At 41.5% G+C, this 21,792-nt stretch overlaps 1 protein-coding gene across 23 annotated transcripts in view; it reads left to right on the top strand.

Annotated features, from left to right (window-relative positions):
* The window catches only part of Camta1 (calmodulin binding transcription activator 1), an 826,483-nt gene continuing 804,691 nt past the window's right edge, over positions 1-21,792 (top strand). For 19 of the 23 annotated variants that reach the window (XR_012450140.1, XR_012450137.1, XR_012450138.1 and 16 more), the window contains exon 1: positions 1-130. Coding sequence is in view for 16 of the 23 variants with exons in the window: in XM_074081464.1 (XP_073937565.1) it covers positions 86-130 (45 nt within the window). In the remaining 7 variants the exon portion in view is untranslated. The remainder of the gene's footprint in view (positions 131-21,792) is intronic. The other 4 variants (XM_074081459.1, XM_074081455.1, XM_074081454.1 and 1 more) reach the window with 3 other exon arrangements.

The raw sequence follows: 21,792 nt of genomic DNA, 5'->3' as shown, positions 1-21,792 counted from the left end.
TGCGCGGCGGCGGCGGGGTGGCTGGGCCGGCGGCGGCGGCGGTACGAGGCGCGCGCTCGGGGTCCCGGTCGCGAGGAGGAGGAGGATGTGGCGCGCGGAGGGGAAATGGCTGCCGAAAACAAGCCGGAAGGTAAGAGCCGGAGCGCGAGGGCCGGGAGGGGCGGCGCGGCAGACGGCGGGACCCGGCCCCGCCGGACATCCCGGGCATCGGCGGCGCCGGGCGGGAGCGCGGGGGCGCGGCGGGCGGGCGCCCCGGCCGGGGAGGGGGCCGGTGAGGCGGGGGGGGGGGCGGGGGGGGCGGAGCGCGGCCGAGTCCTGAGGTGACTCGCGGGGTGGCGGAGCGCGGCGCCCCACACCCCACCCCCGGGGGCGGGCTGGGCTGGGGGAGCGGGGGGCGCGCGGGGCGGGGGCCGGGCCCAGCCAGGAGGAGGAGGAGCCGCGGAGGGCCGGCGCCTCCCCCACCCGGACCGGGCATCCCCGCCGCTCCCGAGCCCGCGGCAGCCGGAGCCCCCCGTGCCGGTCCGGGTGGGGGCCGCGGGGCGGAAAGTTTATCCGCTGCGGGCCCCTTGGCCCCGGCCGGGCTGCTCGGGCCGGTCCCCGTCGGGCGGCAGCGGCGACGCTCAGCCCTTTGCCGGCCGCCTGCTCCCGGCGGCGGGCAGGGCCGAACGTACTCTTCTCAGCCCCTTCGGCCCCGCGGCGCCTCCCAGGGCACACCGGGGTCCCCGCGCCGGTCCCCGCCAGGGGGACCCCGTCCTGCCGAGCGTCCCTGTGTCGAGGGCCTCGTGTGACCCCTCCCCCTCGCCTCCCGGGGAGGGAAGGGGGCCTGCGCAGCATCCCCGCCCCTCGCCGCCGGTTCATCCTACTCTTGCCCTTGCACCCTCTCAGCCTAGAGGGTGGGGTCTCCTTTGCCATGGCCAGTGAGGATCTCCACACTCCTTGCCCTTTACCTTCCGTGACCCCGATCCTCGCCTGGCACAGGGGTCCGCCAAAGCCTCTCCCCTTCCGTGGAATCTTTTGGGGCCTTTCTCTGCACTCTATTTGTTGACCCTTTTTGCCAGGACAAGGGGACTCGGGCTACCCCTGTTCCTTCCTCACCCAGTGGATCGTGGGGGCCTGCTCAGCTCTGAAGTCATTTCTAAATAGGAAAGCAGACACTTCTTCCAGATCATGTACACTCTGCGCACACTTTCCTGGGTTAGGGTGAGCTCATTTCCTGAATACCCTTTGAGTTGTCCTCTTTTTCTTGTGAAGAAAAGTGGACGTTCCAGTGCTCCTGTTCCCAGTGGTCTGTCTATCCTGATGTGTTCTCTGTCCTCGGAGTTCCCTGTCTGGGCGCCCAGTAAGATGTAGGACAGGGCTTCCATTGTGCCTAATACTCAAGTACAAAAGGACCACAATAATTACTCTCCTGTCGCAGGAAGACAAGGTTATATTTTTGTTTCCAGTTGACTTTTGTATCTTAGGGGGCACCCTTTACCAGTTGACACTGCCCCACTGGGAAAAGGATCATGTGCCCTTGGGTTTTGGTGTTCTGATTACTGTCTTCTGTGCAGTAAGAACCAGACTTTATTATCGTCCCACACTCAAGAGTCTTTGAACCTTTCTTGGAATTAAACTTCCCAATTCTTTTTTGAGAGAATTCAAATCCTCCTTATGGCTTCTGTTTCCCAGTCAGCCATATTTAGTGAGCCTGTTACCTTGACTTTTTGTAATTTTCTCAAATTGTATTCATGTTGGCTGGGTAAGAAGAAGCCATATGCCTTTCCATCCAGAATAGGGAGTATAGACACCCATGTCGCCCACGTTCCATTCGAGAAGAGGTAGCTTGTGTGCTCTCTGTTGTACTAGAACCTTCCTTTGGCCCTGGTGTTGTCTCTTGTGGGATCCAAACATTTCTTTAGATCTTGCACCTTTCAGGCAAAGGGAAAATTTGAATGCTTTCTATTTTTTGCTGTTCTAGTTCTCTTTTAGCAAAACAGATCTTCGTGATGCTATATGATTTGTTGACCCATACACCTTATAGGTCTGTGCGGATACATGAAATAATATTCCTTATATACACAGAGAAAGTTAGAATGGTGGGATGACTAGCTGTAGACATGGGGTGGGTGAGTGGGGAGTGTTACATACAAGAATAGAGGTATGTATTATGTTGCTGGTAACTCTTCCTGCTTAGAAAAATCAGAAGGAAAATCATTGATCAATGGCCAGTTCTCACCACTCTTTCATTTGCCTTTTGTACTGTCCTGAATAAGCAGAATGACATCCTGACTGTTCACCATGTCTCTGAATATGTGTAGAGTGCTTGCCAACGAACACCCAAACTTAGGCATTCTGAATTTAGGGGCAGTCTTCTCTGCTTGATTCTGCATAGGGTGAAAAGTTCTTATCTTGATTTCTTTACTGCAGTGTAGAAGAATGCAATTGTTTTGGGCAAATGATAGGAAATGGTTGAGAAGAATCTGTTTCTCTGACAGAACTAGGATCAAATGGCCATAAATACGTCCTTCTTGTATTGTGGCCAGTTAATAATTGAGAGAGGCTGTGAAGTTAGGAAAAGGTACATTTGGAGAGGCCTTTGCCACTCATGAAAGGGTGGAAGGATTTTTTTCAGGTCCTTCTCGGGGGGAAGAGAGTGGTGAGAGCCCTGTGGATTCTGGCTCTAGTCAGGTGTGTTGCTTCCCTGTATCAGGTACTCCTGCTGCTGTCGTTCAGCAGTTAAGTCTTACTCTGTGAAAGGCTTAGCGTGGAGACAAGCTCACTTGGGCTCCTGAGCACTGTGGCCTTTAAGCACATTCCTAGCAAGGAGGCTTTCTCCACCTTGATTCCTGAGTACGGAGATGTGGTTACCTGGAGGTTTGGTCAGCACTGGCTTTTCTTTGACTGCTGGACTTTGCCTTTCAGTTAAAATTTAGATGTCTAGTGGGCATAATACCCTTTGCCAGAAAGCAGAGCTTTTGACCTGATTTTCTTTTTGGGGGGTTTCTTAACATTTTTAAGTTGTTTTTATTCTGTATCTGTCATCAGCTTGATGGAGTTGTGTATTTTTAGGGGTAGTAATAGTGAGCCTTGGAAAAATCAAGAGTGGAATACCTGCTGTATATGTTGGTGTAGATCCAGGAGGGTCATCTCCTTTTTGGTGGTGACTGTTCCATGCTCTTCTCCAGGCCACCTACTGCATTTGGGCATCTTCCCTGCTAAGCAGGGTGCTTTGGACAGGAGCTGTGAGAGGAGAAGTGGTGAGGGTTGGCCAGAGGAACATGTTGGAGATTATTATGTAAAGTTAGGTTGTTCTTGAGCTTAATAGAGTTGTGCTTATTGTGGTAGAAGGTTGGAAGTCAGTCTGTTGTAACACAGCACCCTTCCCCCCAACTGCCAGAGCAAGGTGCTCTCATAGTTAGCCAGGCCACACTGGTCTCTTAATCACTTCTCTTTTTACATCCTCCTGTTAGAACATCATTCTTACCCTCTTTGACCCCCTCATCCCCTGTTTGGGTGACCTCTTCCCTTATCTTCTTGAAGACCTGACTTACCTGCTTGAGGGAAATTTTGGGTGTCTCCATCTCATCCTTCAGTGGATTCTGAATGTTGACATGTACACAGCAACCTCTCCTCAAGGTCAGATTTGGTCAGCTTTTCCTTTTCAAAAGAGTAGTTTTGCTCTTACTTGCCCTTGGAGGCGTATTTATGCATCCTGCTCAGCCACATTTTCTATATCTTTAGTTTTGAGGCTGTGGCAGTTTAGGCTTTTCCCCTGAAATAGCCCATTCTTCAGAGTTGGGTAGCTTTAGTTTAGTTCTCTGTTTATGCTAGATGTCTTGGTGGGATTTGAATTCTTTCTGACTGATTTTGAGGTAGTCCATTTTGTGGCTTAACAGTTTTTCCCACTGTTTTCATTACTTTGGCCATTCTTTATTTCCCATTTCTCTAGGTTTGGGGAACACCTCTTTGCGTGCAGTGGTACTTCTTTCTGACTTCATTATGGAAAAAACAGTGGAAGGTGATGCACATGTTCCCTTCCTTTCCTCCCATAGTTGTGCTGATTGCTTCTTTTGTGGTACCTTTGAACGTGCTCTTTGGGGAGAAGTCATTTTCATATCTGTGCTCCCATTACTGCAGCCATTCATTCAGGAGCCTTTCCTAGGATCTGTGGGGGCTATGTGACTTTGCTTGATACCATATTGGATCTTGTTAGCCTTTTAGTATGAATGACATTTCAGTGTATGTATCTTGTACTTAGCTTTAATAAAGTCTTATAAAATTTTTTCTGAATTTTAATTTTTTTGAGTTGTGATCTTACAAGAATATACTTTAATAGTGTACTATCCCATTGAGCTTTTCCTATTCTTGCAGGAGTGGGAGTGGTGAAGAGGGTAGAGCGTATACTGGGAGAGGCATTAACAGCTTCCTTCCAGACTCTGTGCGCACTTGCAGAAAAAAGTAAAGTCAACCTTCTTAGTGTGATTGTCTAGACATAAACTTTTAGGTTATTTAGATACAGAATTGGCTGGAATGCTTATTAAACATTTGAACAGCTGCATTGAACTAGGTATTGTATAGAACTCATTCTTCATATAAGGCAGTGGTAGAAAAATACTTTTCTGATTACCTGGTATGGTTCGTATTATCAGATAGAAAGAACTAACTGAGCTGCTGTTACATTTTTGCTATCAGAAAGTGTTATGTCTAATGTCTAAGCCTGGTGACATTCTTAGGCTAGATAGATGATACATTTATCACTATTTTGTTTATTATGTGACTTTTGATACTTTATACTTTCTAATAACACTGTTAATTTGTATTTTTCTTTTTCCTTTTTGGTAAATAGCCTCAGATTGCTTTTGGATACAGGTTAGGCTGCAGGTATAAATAATGATATAATAAAAATTAATCTGAAGTATGCCTTTTCTTTATTTAAAATCACATTTTCTGCTCCCATAATGTATATAGAAGTCAGATTTTCTAAACTTTCACTCCTGTGAAAACCCTTGTGTAGGACTGTTAAGAGTATGTGGTTGGTAGTTTCCTTTGTTCCTGTGAATTTGGAACTAAATTTTTTTTTTTGTGGTGACAAGTGATGTGTATTTTTTTTTTTCTTTTCCATTATACCAATCATTTTTACTATTTATTTTTTGGTATTTTAGATAACTTAAATCCTACCTCCTCTTCAGCCTTTCCTTTTCCCCCTTTCCCACATAAAAGAAGTTTCTTTACTGCCCTTGTTGTTATTATGATAAAAAAGTGTTTGTAGATGTGCCCTGTCTTTCAGGGAGAAAAGGCTGCCCACCACCTTTTATCCTGCTGACACGGCATTGTTCTTTCCTGTTTCCCTAAAGATAGGTAGATGGTATGGAATTTTAAGTGCTAACAAGAGGTGATGGTGGTATTCGTAACTAGAGATCTTCTGGGGTGAAATCCTGGGCCTCCCCATGTAGGATTTTGAAAATTGGTTTTTGCTGCATTTAGTCAGCTTCTTTCTGTCTCTCTGGCTTGATAACAATGCATTTCTTTGGTTGCAGCCAACAATATACTATGTCATTTGGAGTCTTTGTGCACAGGAGGTATGGGGTCCTCAATGTTCCTTTGCCTATTCTATTACTGTCTTTAGTTTTCTGTGTGTTTGGAGGTGAGAGTGAGAAGTATGCTGGTTCTGATTCTTGGTCCATATAACTTGAGTAAAGAGCACCTGGTCTTTCTATTTTGCAGATTGTAGTGTGTGTGGTCTTTCTTTTCCTTTTTTTGAATACCCAATCAGGTTTAGGATAAGACACCATCAGATCCTTTTGTGCCATCCATGGATGTGGTATCCATCAGTCCTGTTGATTAAAGTATGTTACCATTTTTAGTCTGTCATCCTGTGATATTTGTCATGTATCTGTAAGGCGGTATATTTGTAAGTGGACAGCAGTTCCTGATTTTTAATGGGGGGGACAAAATAAAGATTCCCCTCCCACCATGAGTAGTATGCTGGCTTTATGCTTCTAAGGTTGTATTGGATCTTTTTGTTTTGGATGCCATTGCTTGTCATAGGCCTCCTTGTGTAAAGATTGGCAGTGTTTCCTGAGCATTTTTTTAAAAACCTCATTACGCTGGGCTTAAAAGAAGTATTAATACAGAGAGAGGCCAACTGTCAGCCACTTTGCTTCCCTTTTCACTTTTTCTTTAGAGGAGTAATCACTTACTTTCAGCTGGTTGACAAAGTGTAAAATGGAAGGACCAGAGATCGTTTTTGATGGTTCTTCCACGTTTACCTTTCTTTCGTGTTCTGCTTTTTCTTGATATAGTTGCATGTTTTTTGTGCATGAGTCTTTTGCTCATTTGGAAGAGTAAATCACTTTTTTCCCCCTGAATTTAGTCAGAACTTTTTTTTTTTTTTGTGATACTGGGGCTTGAACTCAGGGCCAACACCTTGAGCCACTCCAGCCCTTTTTTGTGATGGGTGTTTTTCTAGATAGGGTCTTGCAAACTATTTGCTTGGGCTGGCTTCGAACCTTGATCCTCCGGATCTCTGCCTCCTGAGTAGCTAGGATTACGGTGTGAGCCACTGCGCCTGGCTTAGTCAGCACTTTCAACTCATGAAGCATATCCCTTCCTGAGACTGTATCAGAGGGCAACTTGGGCGGAGGAGACATTCTAGCTTGGGACTGTATTCATCCCTCTGTTCTCTGCAATATAGTGACATGCCTTGAAGGAAACATTTCACAGTTTTAAACATATCAATGTCTGGAGACTAAGTGGCATTACTCTCACCTCATACCTCGCTTCCTCATGCCAATTAAAAGGTCTCTCCCTACCTTCTTTCCCCCCTACTAAAATACCAGAAGCAATAACCATTATAACAATTCCAAACAAAGCACACCACCCTGAAGACCAGCTCTGATTGCTCTTGTTCTACTTTAGTCACTGGTTTTGGACAGGGGTATAACTGGTACTTTCTGGATATATAGTCTCAATGGGGTGTGCATGTGAAAAGCCTTTTGGGACACACGGCATCCATTCCTCCAGTAGACTATGCAGTGTCTCTTCCAGTTTTCTTTACCAGTTACTGTAAGGTAACACTTGAAAACTGAATATTTGCAACAGTAAATGACCGTGTCCTTCCTTTTGTGTTCAATATATGTAAGAAAACAGGGCACTCATTTGCAGTGGTGACACTATAGCCAGTGATGACCGTTGACTTTATGTTGCATGCATGTGTTGCAGTGATGACACTTTAAACTACATTTAGGGTAAGGATGTATAAGCCTGCTGTGTAAGTCTGTGTACAATCTTTTACATTCACAAAGTTTTTTGTGTGCCATGTTGAGACGATACATCCAGAGGTACTCTTTTAAGAACAGCAACTACAAAGAAAGGAAGTAAAAAGAAAGACTTGTTTTGAGTTTTGAAAAACAGGTATTAAAAAATCCCTTCATCAGGGTTGTTTTAGATTGTCAGGAGTCATTTCTGAAGGCATATTAACACAATCAAGAATTTAGCTTTTTAAAACTTAGACTTGGTTGTTAATCGTTTTGCTAATTCTTTTGTGAAGTATGTATGCCCCATTGGTTTTCTAGGCACTTGCCTATCAATCCATTTGGGAGTGATTATAAGAAATTGTCACAAAGTATGAAATTATCAAATAGGAAGCAGAAAGATGCTACAGTAAAATAATTATCCATTTGTGATTAAAATAAAGTGATAATTGGAAGTATAAATTCTGATGTTTTAAGAAGAACTAGAATGTCTGTATGGTTACTGGTTTGAAATCAACACATGCACATCTTGTTTGAAGACGGCTCCCCCCAAATGAGGCATTTAGATGACAAATAGGTTGATGGGATTTGTTACTGTTAAATGTTAAGTATTTTTTCTCCTTTTAAAAAGTATTTGAAATAAAGTAGTCTTTCTTAGTGAAGAAAATGCAAACGTTGATGAAACTTTAGCAGAATGGAACATTTGAGAAGTAGATTCAAGATAAGGAGTTTTTATTGTGAATCCACAAGGGGGTAGTGATGTTCTATCAAAGATATTTGTGGTAGAAATGTGAGATTATCTCTTAACATTTTAGATTTACAGATAAAACTGGCATGTTTGCATTTTAACTTAATAAGATCTCCTTTTTGAAATGTTTATTGGCAAAATTGTTTATTGCTTAAATTTTAAAAAAACCCTCCATTTTGGTCAAATGGCTATTCTAAGCTGTGCAAATGGTAAGAAGAGAATGTCCTTGAAGATGTGTGCTTTGGAGAGGTTATGAAGGATCTGAGGATTACTGTTATTTTCTACGAATGTAAGAATCTTAAATTTCCTGGGAAATATTAGGAATCTAGGAAGCAGTAACTTATGTGTTCTGAATAAAAGGATTTTAGTAAGTTGTGTGTCTAAACTTTATTTGTATTGCTCATTGTATTTTCAGTTCTGCCAATAGATGAAAAGTGTGAACATTCCCACTACTAACCACTTTTAAAAGTTCTAAATAAATAAAGATTTTTAAATTTCTTTTTATTTACATTACATCATTAGGTAAAATCATTTTTTCTGTCTCACATAAAAATTCCATTATTTTGCCTTGGATCATTGAGTTCTCCTTGTTACTTTAAGAATTATTTCAAATCAGGTGTAATGTGGTGATGCCAGGCAGTCTACTCCTGTAACTGTTATCATGTGCTCTTTTTTGGGTGGGGGGATGTGGGCAGGTACTGGAGTTTGCACTCAGGGCTTCACACTGGCACTTACTGCTTCAGTCATGCCTCCAGCTCTGAATCTTGTGCTCTTTTGAATGATAGGCCATGTTGTAGGAGAAAGATTTAAGATTGAGATGGAAATTATGTCCTGCTTATTTAGAGACACACCAACAGTGTTTTTAAAAATGTTACTTGTAACATTAATAATATGAAACAGATCTGTGGTTAGTAGTTATGCTTGTTTGTGCCATACACATTATGTATTACAGTTTTTCTTCTCCCTTCTCCCTTCCTTCATTCTGTGCAAGGAAAGTTTTTTTTTAATCACCTTCACTAAATGACTTTGGTGATTTAACATCCCAGAAGATCCACAGTTTCTTCACATACTACTCTAACCTCTTCTGGGAGCCCAACCATGATGTAAGCATTTTCATTCATGAATTTGATGATTCCACATCACTTTTTTTACTTTGTATACTGAGCTATTTTCTGGCACATACACACACCAGTTTACCATTAGTCAGTCTATAAAGCAACGATAAAAGGTAAAACAAAAGATAAGGCTGGAGTTATTTCAATAGTGTTGGAGTTGCTCATACTGATTTGCATCAATGCAGTTTGGATAAGGTTCCTGGCCAAACAGATTGAAATCTAAAAACAGTCAGCTTAATTATCTCATGATTTTTGTGGATTGAATTGTGTTGTGAACATATTGACACAAAATTTTTGTTCTCCCTGCAAGTTCAGAATGCTCTGCTATAGCTCTTTTGTTATAAAGTAGTATTTCTCTTATCATTTGGTTGAAATATAGAATTCTGCTTTATTTCAGAAAGGTTAGGCCTGGAGTTTAAATTATGTTCTACTCAAATTATTTTTGGAATGAATTTGGGTTTTTCTGAGCATTCTGTTACTCTTGGAACATTTTAAATAACTTTATTATTTTATATGTTAAAATATTTTATATTTTACATAAACTCAATTATTACGGAACTGGCATAACATCCCTTGTGTTGGAGTCAGATTTCAGCTCTCTTAGATTGTATACTCATGTAGCTGTGGACTCCAGCTTCTCCTCCAGGGAGGTCAATGCTTGTAATTTAGTACTGTGTGAGAACAGTTCTTAAAGAAATATTTGGAGTTTTCCTTTGTAGGACCAAATTGGAGGCTGGGCCTTTGGCCCATGGCATCTTTCAAGCCTCCTGTGGTTGACGAATAGTGAGCTGTAAAAAAAGTTATTTTTCTTTGCTTTCTTAGGGTTTTCTTACTTTTTGGGATACTTAGTTGCCAAGAACATTTAGAATAAAATGTGTTACATTTAGGAAGTACCATTTTAGCTCAGTTATAATTCATGGTTAGAGTAGATGATTGAAACTGAAACCATTTTGATTGATACCCTATCTTTCTCCCTCTTTCCCTCTCTCCCCTCTCTCATGCTGGGGATTGAACCCCTGCTCTCACAAATGTCTCATGCTAGAGATGATTTTTTTAAAGCCTGGTGACAACTCACAGATTGTCACCTATCCTTAAATGATAGGAGAACTAAATGGAACTAGAGCTTCATGTTCCTTTAGGTTGAACTGAGTTGTTTGATGGGAAACAGAGATAAGTAGTCAGAGACGAGTGGTAGATGAACTAAGAGGAAGAAAATAAAGCAAGCTCGTGGTTATGCATTTGAAAACTTAAGTGGCATTTGTTATTTTTCCTAAGAACCAGATAGTTTTGTTATTTAAATATGTATAAGGAGGAATCTATTTGTAAGTAATTTTTTTGTTGTTTTGGGGATTGAACCCAAGGCCTTGTGGATGTTGGGCAAGTGTTCTACCACTGAACCAACCCCCAGCCACTATTTGTAAGTAATATTGAAGAAATGAATAGTTCTTGTTAAAAACTTTCTAATTTTTAATACTGTGTACTTCTGTAGGATTTATGAAAAGTTGGGGACTGTGATGATTAGTTTTCACAGTGTTTGGAAAAGTGCTATATAGTGTCAGCATTGTTGTTTTTGTCTTAACCTAAACCAAGCAGTGATAGGTTAGTCCTCTGGCCATGAAGGCTTTAAGTTTTTCATAGTCTTTTAGAACAAGTCCTCTTTAACTCCTGTCTAGTGCTTTTTTCCTTCAGCAGGTGGGAGTGCTGGCCACAGGACTCAGAGTCCCAGCTAGCAGTGCATTTTTTGCTGTCCTTTCTCAAGCCACTTCTGTGGACTGGGAGGTAGAAGCCGCTCTCTCTCTAGCCTACCCACCTTCTCCTTCTTACCAGGCAGTACTTCTTCATTCATCACTCTTTTTTTTGCAGCACTAGAGATTGAACCCAGGACCTAGGCAAGTGCTCTATGACTGAGCTATACCTCCAGCTTTTTTGTTTTTGATTTGTTCTTGATACAGGGTCTCTCTTCTACCTTTGCCCTGACTTGCCTTCAACTTAAATACTCCCCTCTCCTGTCTCCCGAGCAGCTAGGATTACAGATATGAACCACCATGCCTGGCTTCTCCTTTTTGATTCTAGCCCAGCTTTTCATCTTGCCTTTTCAGACTTCACCTCTATGGAATGAGTTAGTATTGATTTTGAGGAGATTCATGTGTTGGATGAAGTATTGTCCTAGAAATTACCTCTAAAGTTCTTTTCATCATGATAAGATATGTCTCATTATGATAAGAAAATGAAGTCAGATATAGGGAATTTCACTTCATTGTTGCTTTGCTGATACTCAGCTGTTCTGTGTAATGGTTTGTTTTCCTTTTGGGTACTTGCTCCAGGTCTAGAATAAATATGTAAGCTCAAGCCATATAGGAAGAGTTTGAGCTTCTGCCTTTGTGGTGCCTCCTTTCTAGTGTACTTAGAAGGCTAATTTTTTACATCTGACTTTACCACACTGTGAATATTATGTTAAAGAATATAAAAACGTTAAGGTTTTTTGTTTTTTTGCGGTGCGGGGGCTTGAACTCAGGGACTTCACTTTGAGCCATTCCACCAGCCCGATTTTTTGTGAAGGGTTTTTCGAGCTAGGATCTTGTAAACTATTTGCTCAGGCTGGCTTTGAACCTTGATCCTCCTGATGTCTGCCTCCTGAGTAGCTAGGATTACAGGCATGAGCCTCTGGCGCCTGGCTATTGTTAAGGTTTTTAAAGAATATGCTCAACATGAAATGTTCATTTTTCCTCGTTATTCCCTAAGATTTCAGGTCAGGGGCTCATAGTTTTGGAAAACAGACTTAAGTAATACATGATTACAGATGAAAAAGTATCTGCTAACCTCAAACCTTTTATGTTCAAGTTAGTATTCATATTCATTTAGGTGTATTTTTGGAGTGGATTAATATAACTTATTAAAATGTATCGATTGCCAGTAATTCAGTAAATGCTCTTCCTGTTAAGAAACTCATGTGGATTGGGGAGTTGCTGTGGGTCCACTATAATCAAAATACAGAATCTTTACTTGAGCATAGTCCCTGGGCTGCTATTGGCCTGGCATTTGAGGAGGCCTTGGCATCATGCATTTTGAAAGTTTCTTATTTAAAGATTCAGAGGGGCACACAAAGTTCCTGGTGTCTGGTTAACACTCCCTGCCTTGTTCTTTCTCTCTCTGTGCTGATTGAGTCATTTGCTTTGACAAAGCTTCGATGGAGGTTTCTTCCGCATTTAGTTTTATTGATGGAGGCTGTTGTGCTAAAAAGAAAGCTATAACATTGGAAAGGTGGTGAGTGGGTACTCAGAGCTTTTGAAGTACTTGTCTTTCTTCCTAGGGGTCCTCTAGAAATTGATCATAGATTACTTGGCCAAATTTAAAACCCAGGAATTTATTGCAGGCATTCTGGATGGGAAGGAACATCAGTCTTTCTGTACTGAATTTGATTATTCTAAATATGACCCATTGCTGCTTGTATGAGTGCCTTCTGATGCAACTATGGTGATAGTGATGACCTCTCTAATAGCGCTGAATATCCTTGACAGCTTGTATCTGTCCTCTTCAAGTATTTTTAGTCTGTCTTGCCTCTGTGGCTGTGTCTGGAAGAACTGAGGATGGATTGAACTGCTCTGGGGCTACTCCAAGTTGTGGCGGATGCTCTTTGCTACTGTCTTCACCATCCTACCACAGTCCTGCCCTGATGAGGTTCCTTGCCCTTGTCATTTGGTGGAGGAACAGAGACAGAACCATTTGTTAGTAAAAGTAAAAAGTCATGATTATCAGAACGCTTTTTAAAATAAAGTATGGCTAGTGTTGATGGTGCCTAACAGTGTGAAAGTACTCACAGCCACTAAGCTGTATGGGGATCAAAAATGGCTAAAATACTTATGGTATATTCTGCCACCATTAAAAAAATTAAAAACTTCAAATGGATTTGAATGAAAAATGGAAGTATTTTCATTACCCCAGGATTGAAGACTGCCTTAAATAAGTCATCAGAAATCACACTCATTTCACACACACGCACACAAACACACACACACACACAATCACAATAACAACAAAATAAGCTAATAAATGATGGTAATCAGACCCTGAGATTCATCTATACAGAAAGTGATTTTTAGGTCAGACTCCAATATTTGCAGTATTTGTATTTGTAAGGAGGATTGACTGGTTTGTTCAGAAGAGTCTGAGGTTCATGGTGGACACTTGGAAACAGTTTGTTTGGGGTTGTTGCCTGGGATGGTAAGCTGGCCCCACTTGAAATAAGAGTAGTTTGGATTGCAAGGATTACAGGTCAGTAGGTTAGGTCAGATAGAGGCAGTATCAGTCTAAGGGCAGAATCAGTCTCAGCTTCCAGGACAGACACTGGAAGGGCAGTGGGCTAGTCTGGGAACTGTCCCTGGAGTCTGGATTGGATGTTCTTGCTAGAGACGCCTTGGGCTGAGCTGGGATCTCTCCTGGAATGCCAAGACTCCTGTCTCTGCTATTCCCTTCCATTTCTCCTTGCCAGTGGGCTTTCTCCAGTAGTTTCCTTGCTTAAGTTGCGTGCAGGTGTGGCCCACTGTGGTTGCAGTCATGGCCCATCCATGTCTTACTCTAGTTCTAGTGCTCAGTGTCATCTGCCTTCACCTTCTGTGGCGCTCTCAGCTGGATGCTTTGTTTTCGTAGGCCAGGTGTTCATTCCAGTGGAAGGCTGACTAGGATCAGTGGCCTGCTGATCATTTAGAGGAGTCGGACTGAGAAGAGATTGTGTGAGAAGGGGCTGTAGCAGGGGCCCTGGCACCTTAAACTGTCTCCATTAACCAGTATAAAAGAATAGATATAGACTCCTAAATGGGTTTCTTCTGTTCGGTTGCTATAGTGATTAAACTTTTTGCAGAGAAAATGTTCACTGTAGCTACAGATAGGAGACCAAGCATCCTGAGTAGCCTGTGTGTGTGTGTGTGTGTGTGTGTGTGCGTGCGCACACACGCACGCAGGCATGTGTGTCTGTAATAAATCACTGGTGGGTGTTGTTAACTGTCCCAAAGCTTGCACTTTGAACAGTGGCTACTCAGGATGCCCCAGAATGCAGTGTCTGTGTAGTCTTTCCTCTGTGGAGGTTCTCAGGTAGAATAAGGAGGTTTGGGGGATGCCCGTAACATCTGAGGTATCATAGTTCAGATGTTTGGGTGGGCCTTTTCCCCCTTCCACTAATCGTAGGCCCATAACATTAAAAGATTAGAAGTGTGCATCCTTAGTAAGAAAGGGAAATGTTGCCCTTAGAGTGGTTTGGGAGGAAGAACACAGAAAGCAGCCTCTGTTTAAGCATCTGACACCTGTATACACCCTTATAATGGGCTTTTCTTCATATGTCTTCCCTGTCTGTTCTCTCTTGTTTTTCATGAATTCTCACAGTATAAGGAAGAAACAGAAGGAGAAAGTAGGAGTAGATGGCAGGTTGAAGCCTCTGAAACAACAGTTGTTTGGAGGTACTGTGTAAAAGGCTGAGAGCCTGAGCAACATTGAACTATTTGGATTTATAGTGGCTTAGTAATTGATGTTTCATAGTGATGACCTTGAATATATGGTATTCAGAAAAGCAATGCCTAGTATTATATCTGCTTAACAAAAGAGGAAAGTATATAACATTTTAGTAAAACATAATTACCAAAGTAGTTTTAGTAGTTTAAGAATTTGAGTCCCTTTTTCTTTTTGGTGGTACTGGGGTTTGAACTCAGGACCTCATGCTTGCAAAGCAGGTGCTGTATTACTTGAGTCCTCCATCAGCTTAATTTCTACTTCAGTAACAACTTTTTAAAGATGTAATTCATATACCATAAAAGAGGTATAACATTTGAATACCTTTAAAAATTCAGTGGTTTTTAGTATATTTATGCAGCTGTCATCACTATCTAATTCTGCAACATTTTCATCACTCCAAAAAAGAAAATCTGTATTTATTAACAGTCACTCTGCATTCTCCCCTCCCCCAGGCAATTACTAATCTCCATTCTGTCTGTATGGATTTGCCTATTCTGGACATTTCATATAAATGGAATACTACAGTGTTCTTTTGTAACTGACTTATTTCTGTTGGTATGATGGCTAACTTATTTCTGTTGGTATAAAATTTTCAAGGTTCATCTGTGTTATAGCATGTATCATTATTTCATTTCTTTTTTTTTTTTTGCAGAACTGGGGTTTGAACTCAGTGCCTTGCACTTGCTAGATAGGCACTCTACCACTTGAGCCGTGCCTCCATCTCTTACTTCATTCCTTTTATGGCTAAATAACACAGTTTTGTAAGGATATACCACATTTTGTTTATCATTCACTGGTTCATGGGCATTTGAGTTATGCCGCCATCTGACCATTTTGAGAAATGCTGCTATAACGAGCGTTAAGTTTTTGTGTAGACATGTTTTCATTCTCTTGGGTAAAATAATGAGGAGTGAAATTGCTGTTATATGTTTACTCTAGTAATATATGATACAGATAATACTTTTTTTTTTTTTTTTTGTATTAGAAATTGAATCTAGGGCCTCATGCTGGCCAGGCAAGCTCTCTACCACTTGAGCTGTGCCCTAACTTTTTTGTTTTTGAGATAGGATGTTGCTAACTTGGTCCGGGCTGGTCTTGAACTTGTAGTTCTCCTATCTCTTGTCTCCTGAGTAGCTGGGCATATAGCAGTGTATTACCATGCCTAGCTCTATGCTTACCTTTTTCTTTTCCTTTTTGGTTGTGCTGGGTTTGAACCCAGGGCCTTGGGCTTGCTAGGCAGATGCTTTACCATTTGAGTCACAACCCCATCCCTTTTTGTTTTAGTAAATTTTGAGGTAGAGTCAATTACCACCTCCAACCATTGGTTAAGATACGGGGTCTTCGGAACTTTTTTGCCTGGATTGGCCTCAAGCTGCAGTCCTCCTGAGTTTCTAGGATTACAGGCTTGAGCCACCATGCCCAGTTTAAGCTTGATTTTTTAAGGAACTGACAAATTGCTTTGCTAAATGACTGCATTGCATTATATTCCTGCTAGCAAAGTATGAAGGTTCCAATTTCTCTACATCTTTACTAACACTTATTATTGTCCATTCTTGTGGATGAGAAGTGGTCTTTCATTGGGTTTTGATTTTTTTTTTTTTTGATGGTACTGGGGTTTGAACTCAGGGCCTCATGCTTGCTACGCAGGCACTCTTACTGCTTGTTCCACTCTGCCAGCCCTTTTTTGTGGTCTCTTTTTCCAGATAGGGTGTCCAGAACTACTTTGGCTGGGGCTGGCTTTGAACTGTGATCCTCCTGATCCTTGTCTCCTGGAGTAGCTAGGATTACAGGTGTGAGCCACCATTGCCCAGCTGGGTTTTGATTTGATTTGCATTGTTTTTTGGCTGTTTGTATGCCTGCTTTGTAGAAATATCTATTCAATTTCATGTCCGTTTTTGAGTTGAGTCAATTACTGTTTTGTTGCTGAGTTGTAAGAGTTTTAAAAAAAAATTTGTGTATATCATTATCAAGTAAACAATTTGCAAATACCTTCTTCCATTCTTAGGGTGCCTTTTCACTTTCCTGATAGTTTCTGTTGAAGTGTGGAAGTTTTAAATTTAAGTCCTATTTATCTGTACCCTCCTTTTGTTGCTTAAGTTTTTGATGTCATAATTCAGAAGCCACTGCCTATTTCAAAGCCATGAAACTTTACACCTGTCTTCTATGAGTTTTATAGTTTTAGCTCTTTCCTCCATTTAGGTCTTTAGTTCACTTTTGAGTTAATTTTTGTATATGGTGTGAGGTTGGCTTTCAACTTTGTCTTTTGTGTATAGAGAGCTGTTTTTAGTGCCGTTTATTGAAATAAGACCATTATTTCCTCATTGAAGTGTCTTGCTACCCTTGTTGAAAATCAAGTGACTATAATGTGTGGGCTTATTTCTGGAGTCTTAGTTCTATTCAGTTGACCTATATGTATTTATCATTCTGCCATTACCACACTTTTAATTGTTGTAGCTTTGTAGTAAGGTTTGTTTTTTGAGACAGGTCTCACCACAAAGCGCAGGTTGGCCTGGAACTGATTGCAGTCCTTCTTCCTCAGTGCTGGTATTACAGGCATGCACTATCTAGCTATAGTGAATTTCAAAATCAAGAACTGCCAGGCCTCCTTCCTCCAACTCTTCTTTATTTTTGAGATTGTTTTGGCTATTCTGGGTTTCTTACATTTCCATTTGAGTATTAAGATTGTTAATTTCTACAAAAAGGCAACTGGAATTGTTAAATCTGTGTATCTTTTTAGGGAGTTAAAGTCTTTTCTTGGGGATCTGTTATATGCTTAAGAACTCCTGGCTAGCTCAAGCACTCTTGCCTCAGCAACATAATAACATGCTTTAATTTATTGACACAGTAGGCTGACTTGGTGAAACACTGTAGTTCACTTTTAGGCTGGAGCCTAAATGTGGTTAACACACATTACAGTTAATAGGAATTAGCAGATTACATATTAAATATTTAATTATCAGAGTTAAAACATATTACAGTAAAACCACGACACTGAAATTTATATAAATTTTATTGTTGTGTGCATTAGAAGATACTTTGGAATCTTGTACTGCAGGGGCCATGTGAACATCAGTTGTTATTATACTTTTGAGTTAGTTCACTTTCTCAACAAGTAATAGCAAAGTGCCTATTTGTGCCAGGCCCAGGGAAGGACAGACTCAGTTCCTGCACTCACGGAGCTAACAGGAGGAAGACTAACATTAATCAGGATGCCATGTGAATTCCAAGTAGAATACAGTGCTGTGAATGTGAGTGCATTGGATCGTAAATGGATTTGACTAGTCTGAGTTTGGGGACACTTTCTGAGCAGAACTCTGGAGGAACATGGAGATTGATTGAGGAAAGAATTAGGGGAAGAAATTCCAGGTAATCAGGTGAGCTGGTTAGTGGGATATGTGGAGATGACGGGGTTCTGTTTTGGCTGTGTAACTTTTGGGAAAGTATGTGAAGACCTAACTTTGTCTTTGCATTACTCTGTCCCTGGAGGAAATTACCTACTCTTTCTGAGCTTGCTTACTTAGGTTTTAAAAAACGTACATAGCAATTTTTATTTAGAGATAATTGTATGAAAACATAAATCCAGGCTTTTGATTGTTTTCATATAATTCAAAAGTAATTATTTCTTTGTGACCTTCCATGATTGTCCTCTTGCAAATACAGTTCTGGCAAATTGAATCTTTATCTGTTCATTTTTCGTCGTCTGACATTAGGATTTACTTCATTAACTATGTACTTCAGAAGCCTGTAGAGATAAAAGTCTGTAGGGGAGCAGGTGAGGATGTAACTGACTCAAGGAGTTCATAATACTGTCATAGGGCATTTGGAGGAACTGGGAAGACTTCCTGGAGGAAGTAGACTTTGGCCTGGAATCATCCACAGGTCAACATGATGGTTGGAGGAGAAAAATCAAGCAGAGGAAATGGAGAAAAGGCAAAACCAGGAGAGGTGGTGGTGGTGGCTGTGGCTAGAATTCATGGTGCATATGGGTAGATAGTCCTGAAATAGTAGTAGTGACTAGGAGCTTAGGAAGTCTCACTGAGGAGCCTGGCTTTTATTCTCTGCTCTGGGAAAGGCATTTATTTATTTATTTATTTTCAGAGGACTGGAATCGATTGGATTATCAGTTCTTCTTGCAGATGCTAATATGGACCACCTTCTTACCTCTTTAATCTCCTCTCCACTCTACACAGACACCATGTTAAATAATCTGGATTCTGATTGTGCCAGGATCTCATTCTTCCTCATGGTTATACGCTTTGCACCTTGCTCTTGCCTTGATTTAGAAGTTACACCTTCCTCTAGAATGCAGTACACATCTCACACGTGCTTTCTGACTCTCTTTGTGTCCTGGTTTTCAGCTTAGATGAGACTTGTCAGATAGCTTCTTGACCTCACCGCTTTCCAGATTGGATTGAGGACCCTTTCTCTGTGTCCTCAGTCATAGCATTCTATGGTTTTCCTGGCTGTAGCATTGGAACTGCTTGTTTTCTTTCTTCCTCAATTAGATACATATTTCTAGATGTCAGAGACTTGAGGCTTGGACTTAGAAAATGCTTGTACGTTAAGTGAATGAATGAGTAAGCAAATAGGAAGGACTGGAGTTAGGAAAATCACTCCTGACAAGAATTGCCTGTAGTAAGAATTATCTGGGTTGAAGAAAGAACTTGTATGGCTGAGGGGTGTGTGTGTGTGTGTGTGTTTTGTGGTTTTGTCAATTTGATAGTGAGTTGGAGGGTCAAGGAGTAGAGATAGGGTAGATGATTCTTCCAAGAATTTGGTAGTATATGCAGATTACTGGTGGCAATGATAGTGAAATTACTGATGTTCGAGGTGAGAAACAAAATCACATGCTGGTGTATCTGTTGGGCTGTGAGTGTATTAGATTACCAACTGATGTTGTAACAAGTGACTGTAAATTTAGTGGCTTAAAATAGCACATGTTTATTGTTTCAGGGTTTTCATGGGTTAGGAGTTCAGAATGGCATGGCCAGTCTGCAGCCTTCCAGCCCCAGCAGCCACAGTCCAGGTGTTGGCCAGGACTGGGCTCTCATGAGAAGGCTCAACTAGGGAAGAATCTGCTTCTAAGCTTCCCAGGGTTCTCCGAAGATTCACTTAGTGTACTGTTGACCAGAGGCCCTTCATTTCCTGCCATGTGGGTCTTTCCCACATGGCAGTTTACTTCACCAGAGCTACAAGGGAGAGTCAGCTAGCAAGACAGAAGTAATGATCTATGTCGTCCAGTCTCAGAAGTCAGAGCCCATCATCACCTTTGCCACATTTTGCTGGTGGGAAGCAAGTCTAGTCACGTAGCGGGGGGAGGGGATTGCACAAAGGTATTAACATTGGGGATGGGGTTTGTGGTAGGTCTGTCTATCATAAAGTTTGTCCACCACAGTAGGGAGGGACAATGTGACTAGGAGACATTAGGGCAGTTCCTCAGATGGAAGCCCTGTAGAATGGAAAGATGGACGCTTTCAGTGAGGGACATTTTGGAAGTGAAGAAGTTCCAGGAGAAGGTTAAGATGTGGCCTTGAGGTGACCTTCTCAGGCAGTTTTCTTGGCTCTTTCCCTTCACCCGCATCTAGGGGCATAGGTGCCTTTTCATGTCTTCTCTCTTGTTTATAAATTATCATACTGTCTTATACCTGCCACTGATAAACCCATGTACCTTGCTAAAATAAAATTATTTACCAGAGGTTCCTGGCTATTGGAGGGATCTGCCTTTATGATGTTGTTGAGGATGAAATGAAGTGATCCATTTGGGAGTATTTTATCTGAGGTAATGTGATATGCAAACTAAAGGTATTAAATATGCAACCTTTTCTCCCTGTAGTAGGTAGAATGCATGAAATTTAAGTTACATTTTCCTTGTTAACTTGGGTTCATCATGTTGGATATGTTATTGAACTGGGCTTTGTTTAATACTGTGATATTTTCAGGGTCTTTTGAGTGGAGTGTTGCTTTTATGATAAGTGATCCCAAACTGCTGCACCTTTCAAGGTCTTGTGTCCAGTTTTTGTTGTTTACAAAAAAACCCTGTCCTTGCTGTTCCTTGTCACTCTTTTGCTTCTGCTTCTATGTCAGTTTTTAGCTCTCTTTCTTCTTCTGGTTTGTTGCCTCTGATCTTCTGTGGGCTTGGCAGCCTGATTATTAAGCTTGTTAGAACTGTGAGTAGTTTAATAGTAACTATGCTAGGAATGTGGGTCAGAGAGCCTCTTCTTGCAGTAAAGTAGGTGAGCTGGTGTGCGTGGACTTTGTAAAAATCTCTTTTGGCCTTTCGAGTGTGTCCTGGCTTCCTTCCTAGTTCTAGCTGTGTTCGGATTAAGTGAGGCCCAGATAGCTGAGTTCCATTCAGGGGCATGTGGCTGCCATTTTCTTGGTGTATGCCTCATTGCTCTGTTATGAGAAACTGTGTCATTCCTGCTTTAGCTTTGATGAGGTTTCAGTTTTTTGGACAGTAGTGATAGGTGATGGGTGGTCTGGTTCATGGACCAAAAAATGTTTGAGAAGCACAGAAAATCTTCTTTAGACAAGATCAATATCCAGGCATGCACAGCAGTGTCTGTGCCACTGCCTCAGTGCCTTTAGGAAGTCCACCTCCCAGGTTACATTACAGATAATCTGTGCTGCTCCTCAGTATGTCCATTTGCTTTAGCTTTCTGCCAGAGCAACCTGGGTACTTTCTTTGTGGAGAAGCATTTCTGAGTTGCTAGGGAGTGAGTCCTGCGTTCTTGTGAAAATAATAGCTCAGGAACAGTATGGGGAGCCTGGTCTGGGGCCCTGGCCAAGTGCCTGGCCCTGCCTTGGCATCCTCTTTTCTAGAGCAGGCATAATGTCTTCTACCTTTTAGGATGAAAAGAAGATTTTATGTAAGAAAATGATTGTTGTATGTATGCAGTATTAGATGAAAGACCTAGTTTATTGGGTTGGTTCTGTTGGTATTTTATCTTGGAGTAGTTAAAAATGGTTAGCATTAGTACTAAAGTACTACTGAGAAATATAATTTTCAGTCTTACATAGTTTTTTTTTCTGAATATGTTCTACTAGAATATGTATATTTGTGCAAATGGGGATATTTATTAAGTGCTGTTTGATTACTTTCAGACTGTTGAGTATACTTGCTTCCTGGCCAAATTAAATTTATGAAAATTCTGCCATATACCGTCACCTTAATCTCCTTCCTTCACAGTAT

The sequence above is a fragment of the Castor canadensis genome, chromosome 7 (genome assembly GCF_047511655.1).
Source record: "Castor canadensis chromosome 7, mCasCan1.hap1v2, whole genome shotgun sequence".
Lineage (NCBI taxonomy): Eukaryota > Metazoa > Chordata > Mammalia > Rodentia > Castoridae > Castor > Castor canadensis.
This window is presented reverse-complemented; position numbering and strand designations above follow the sequence as displayed.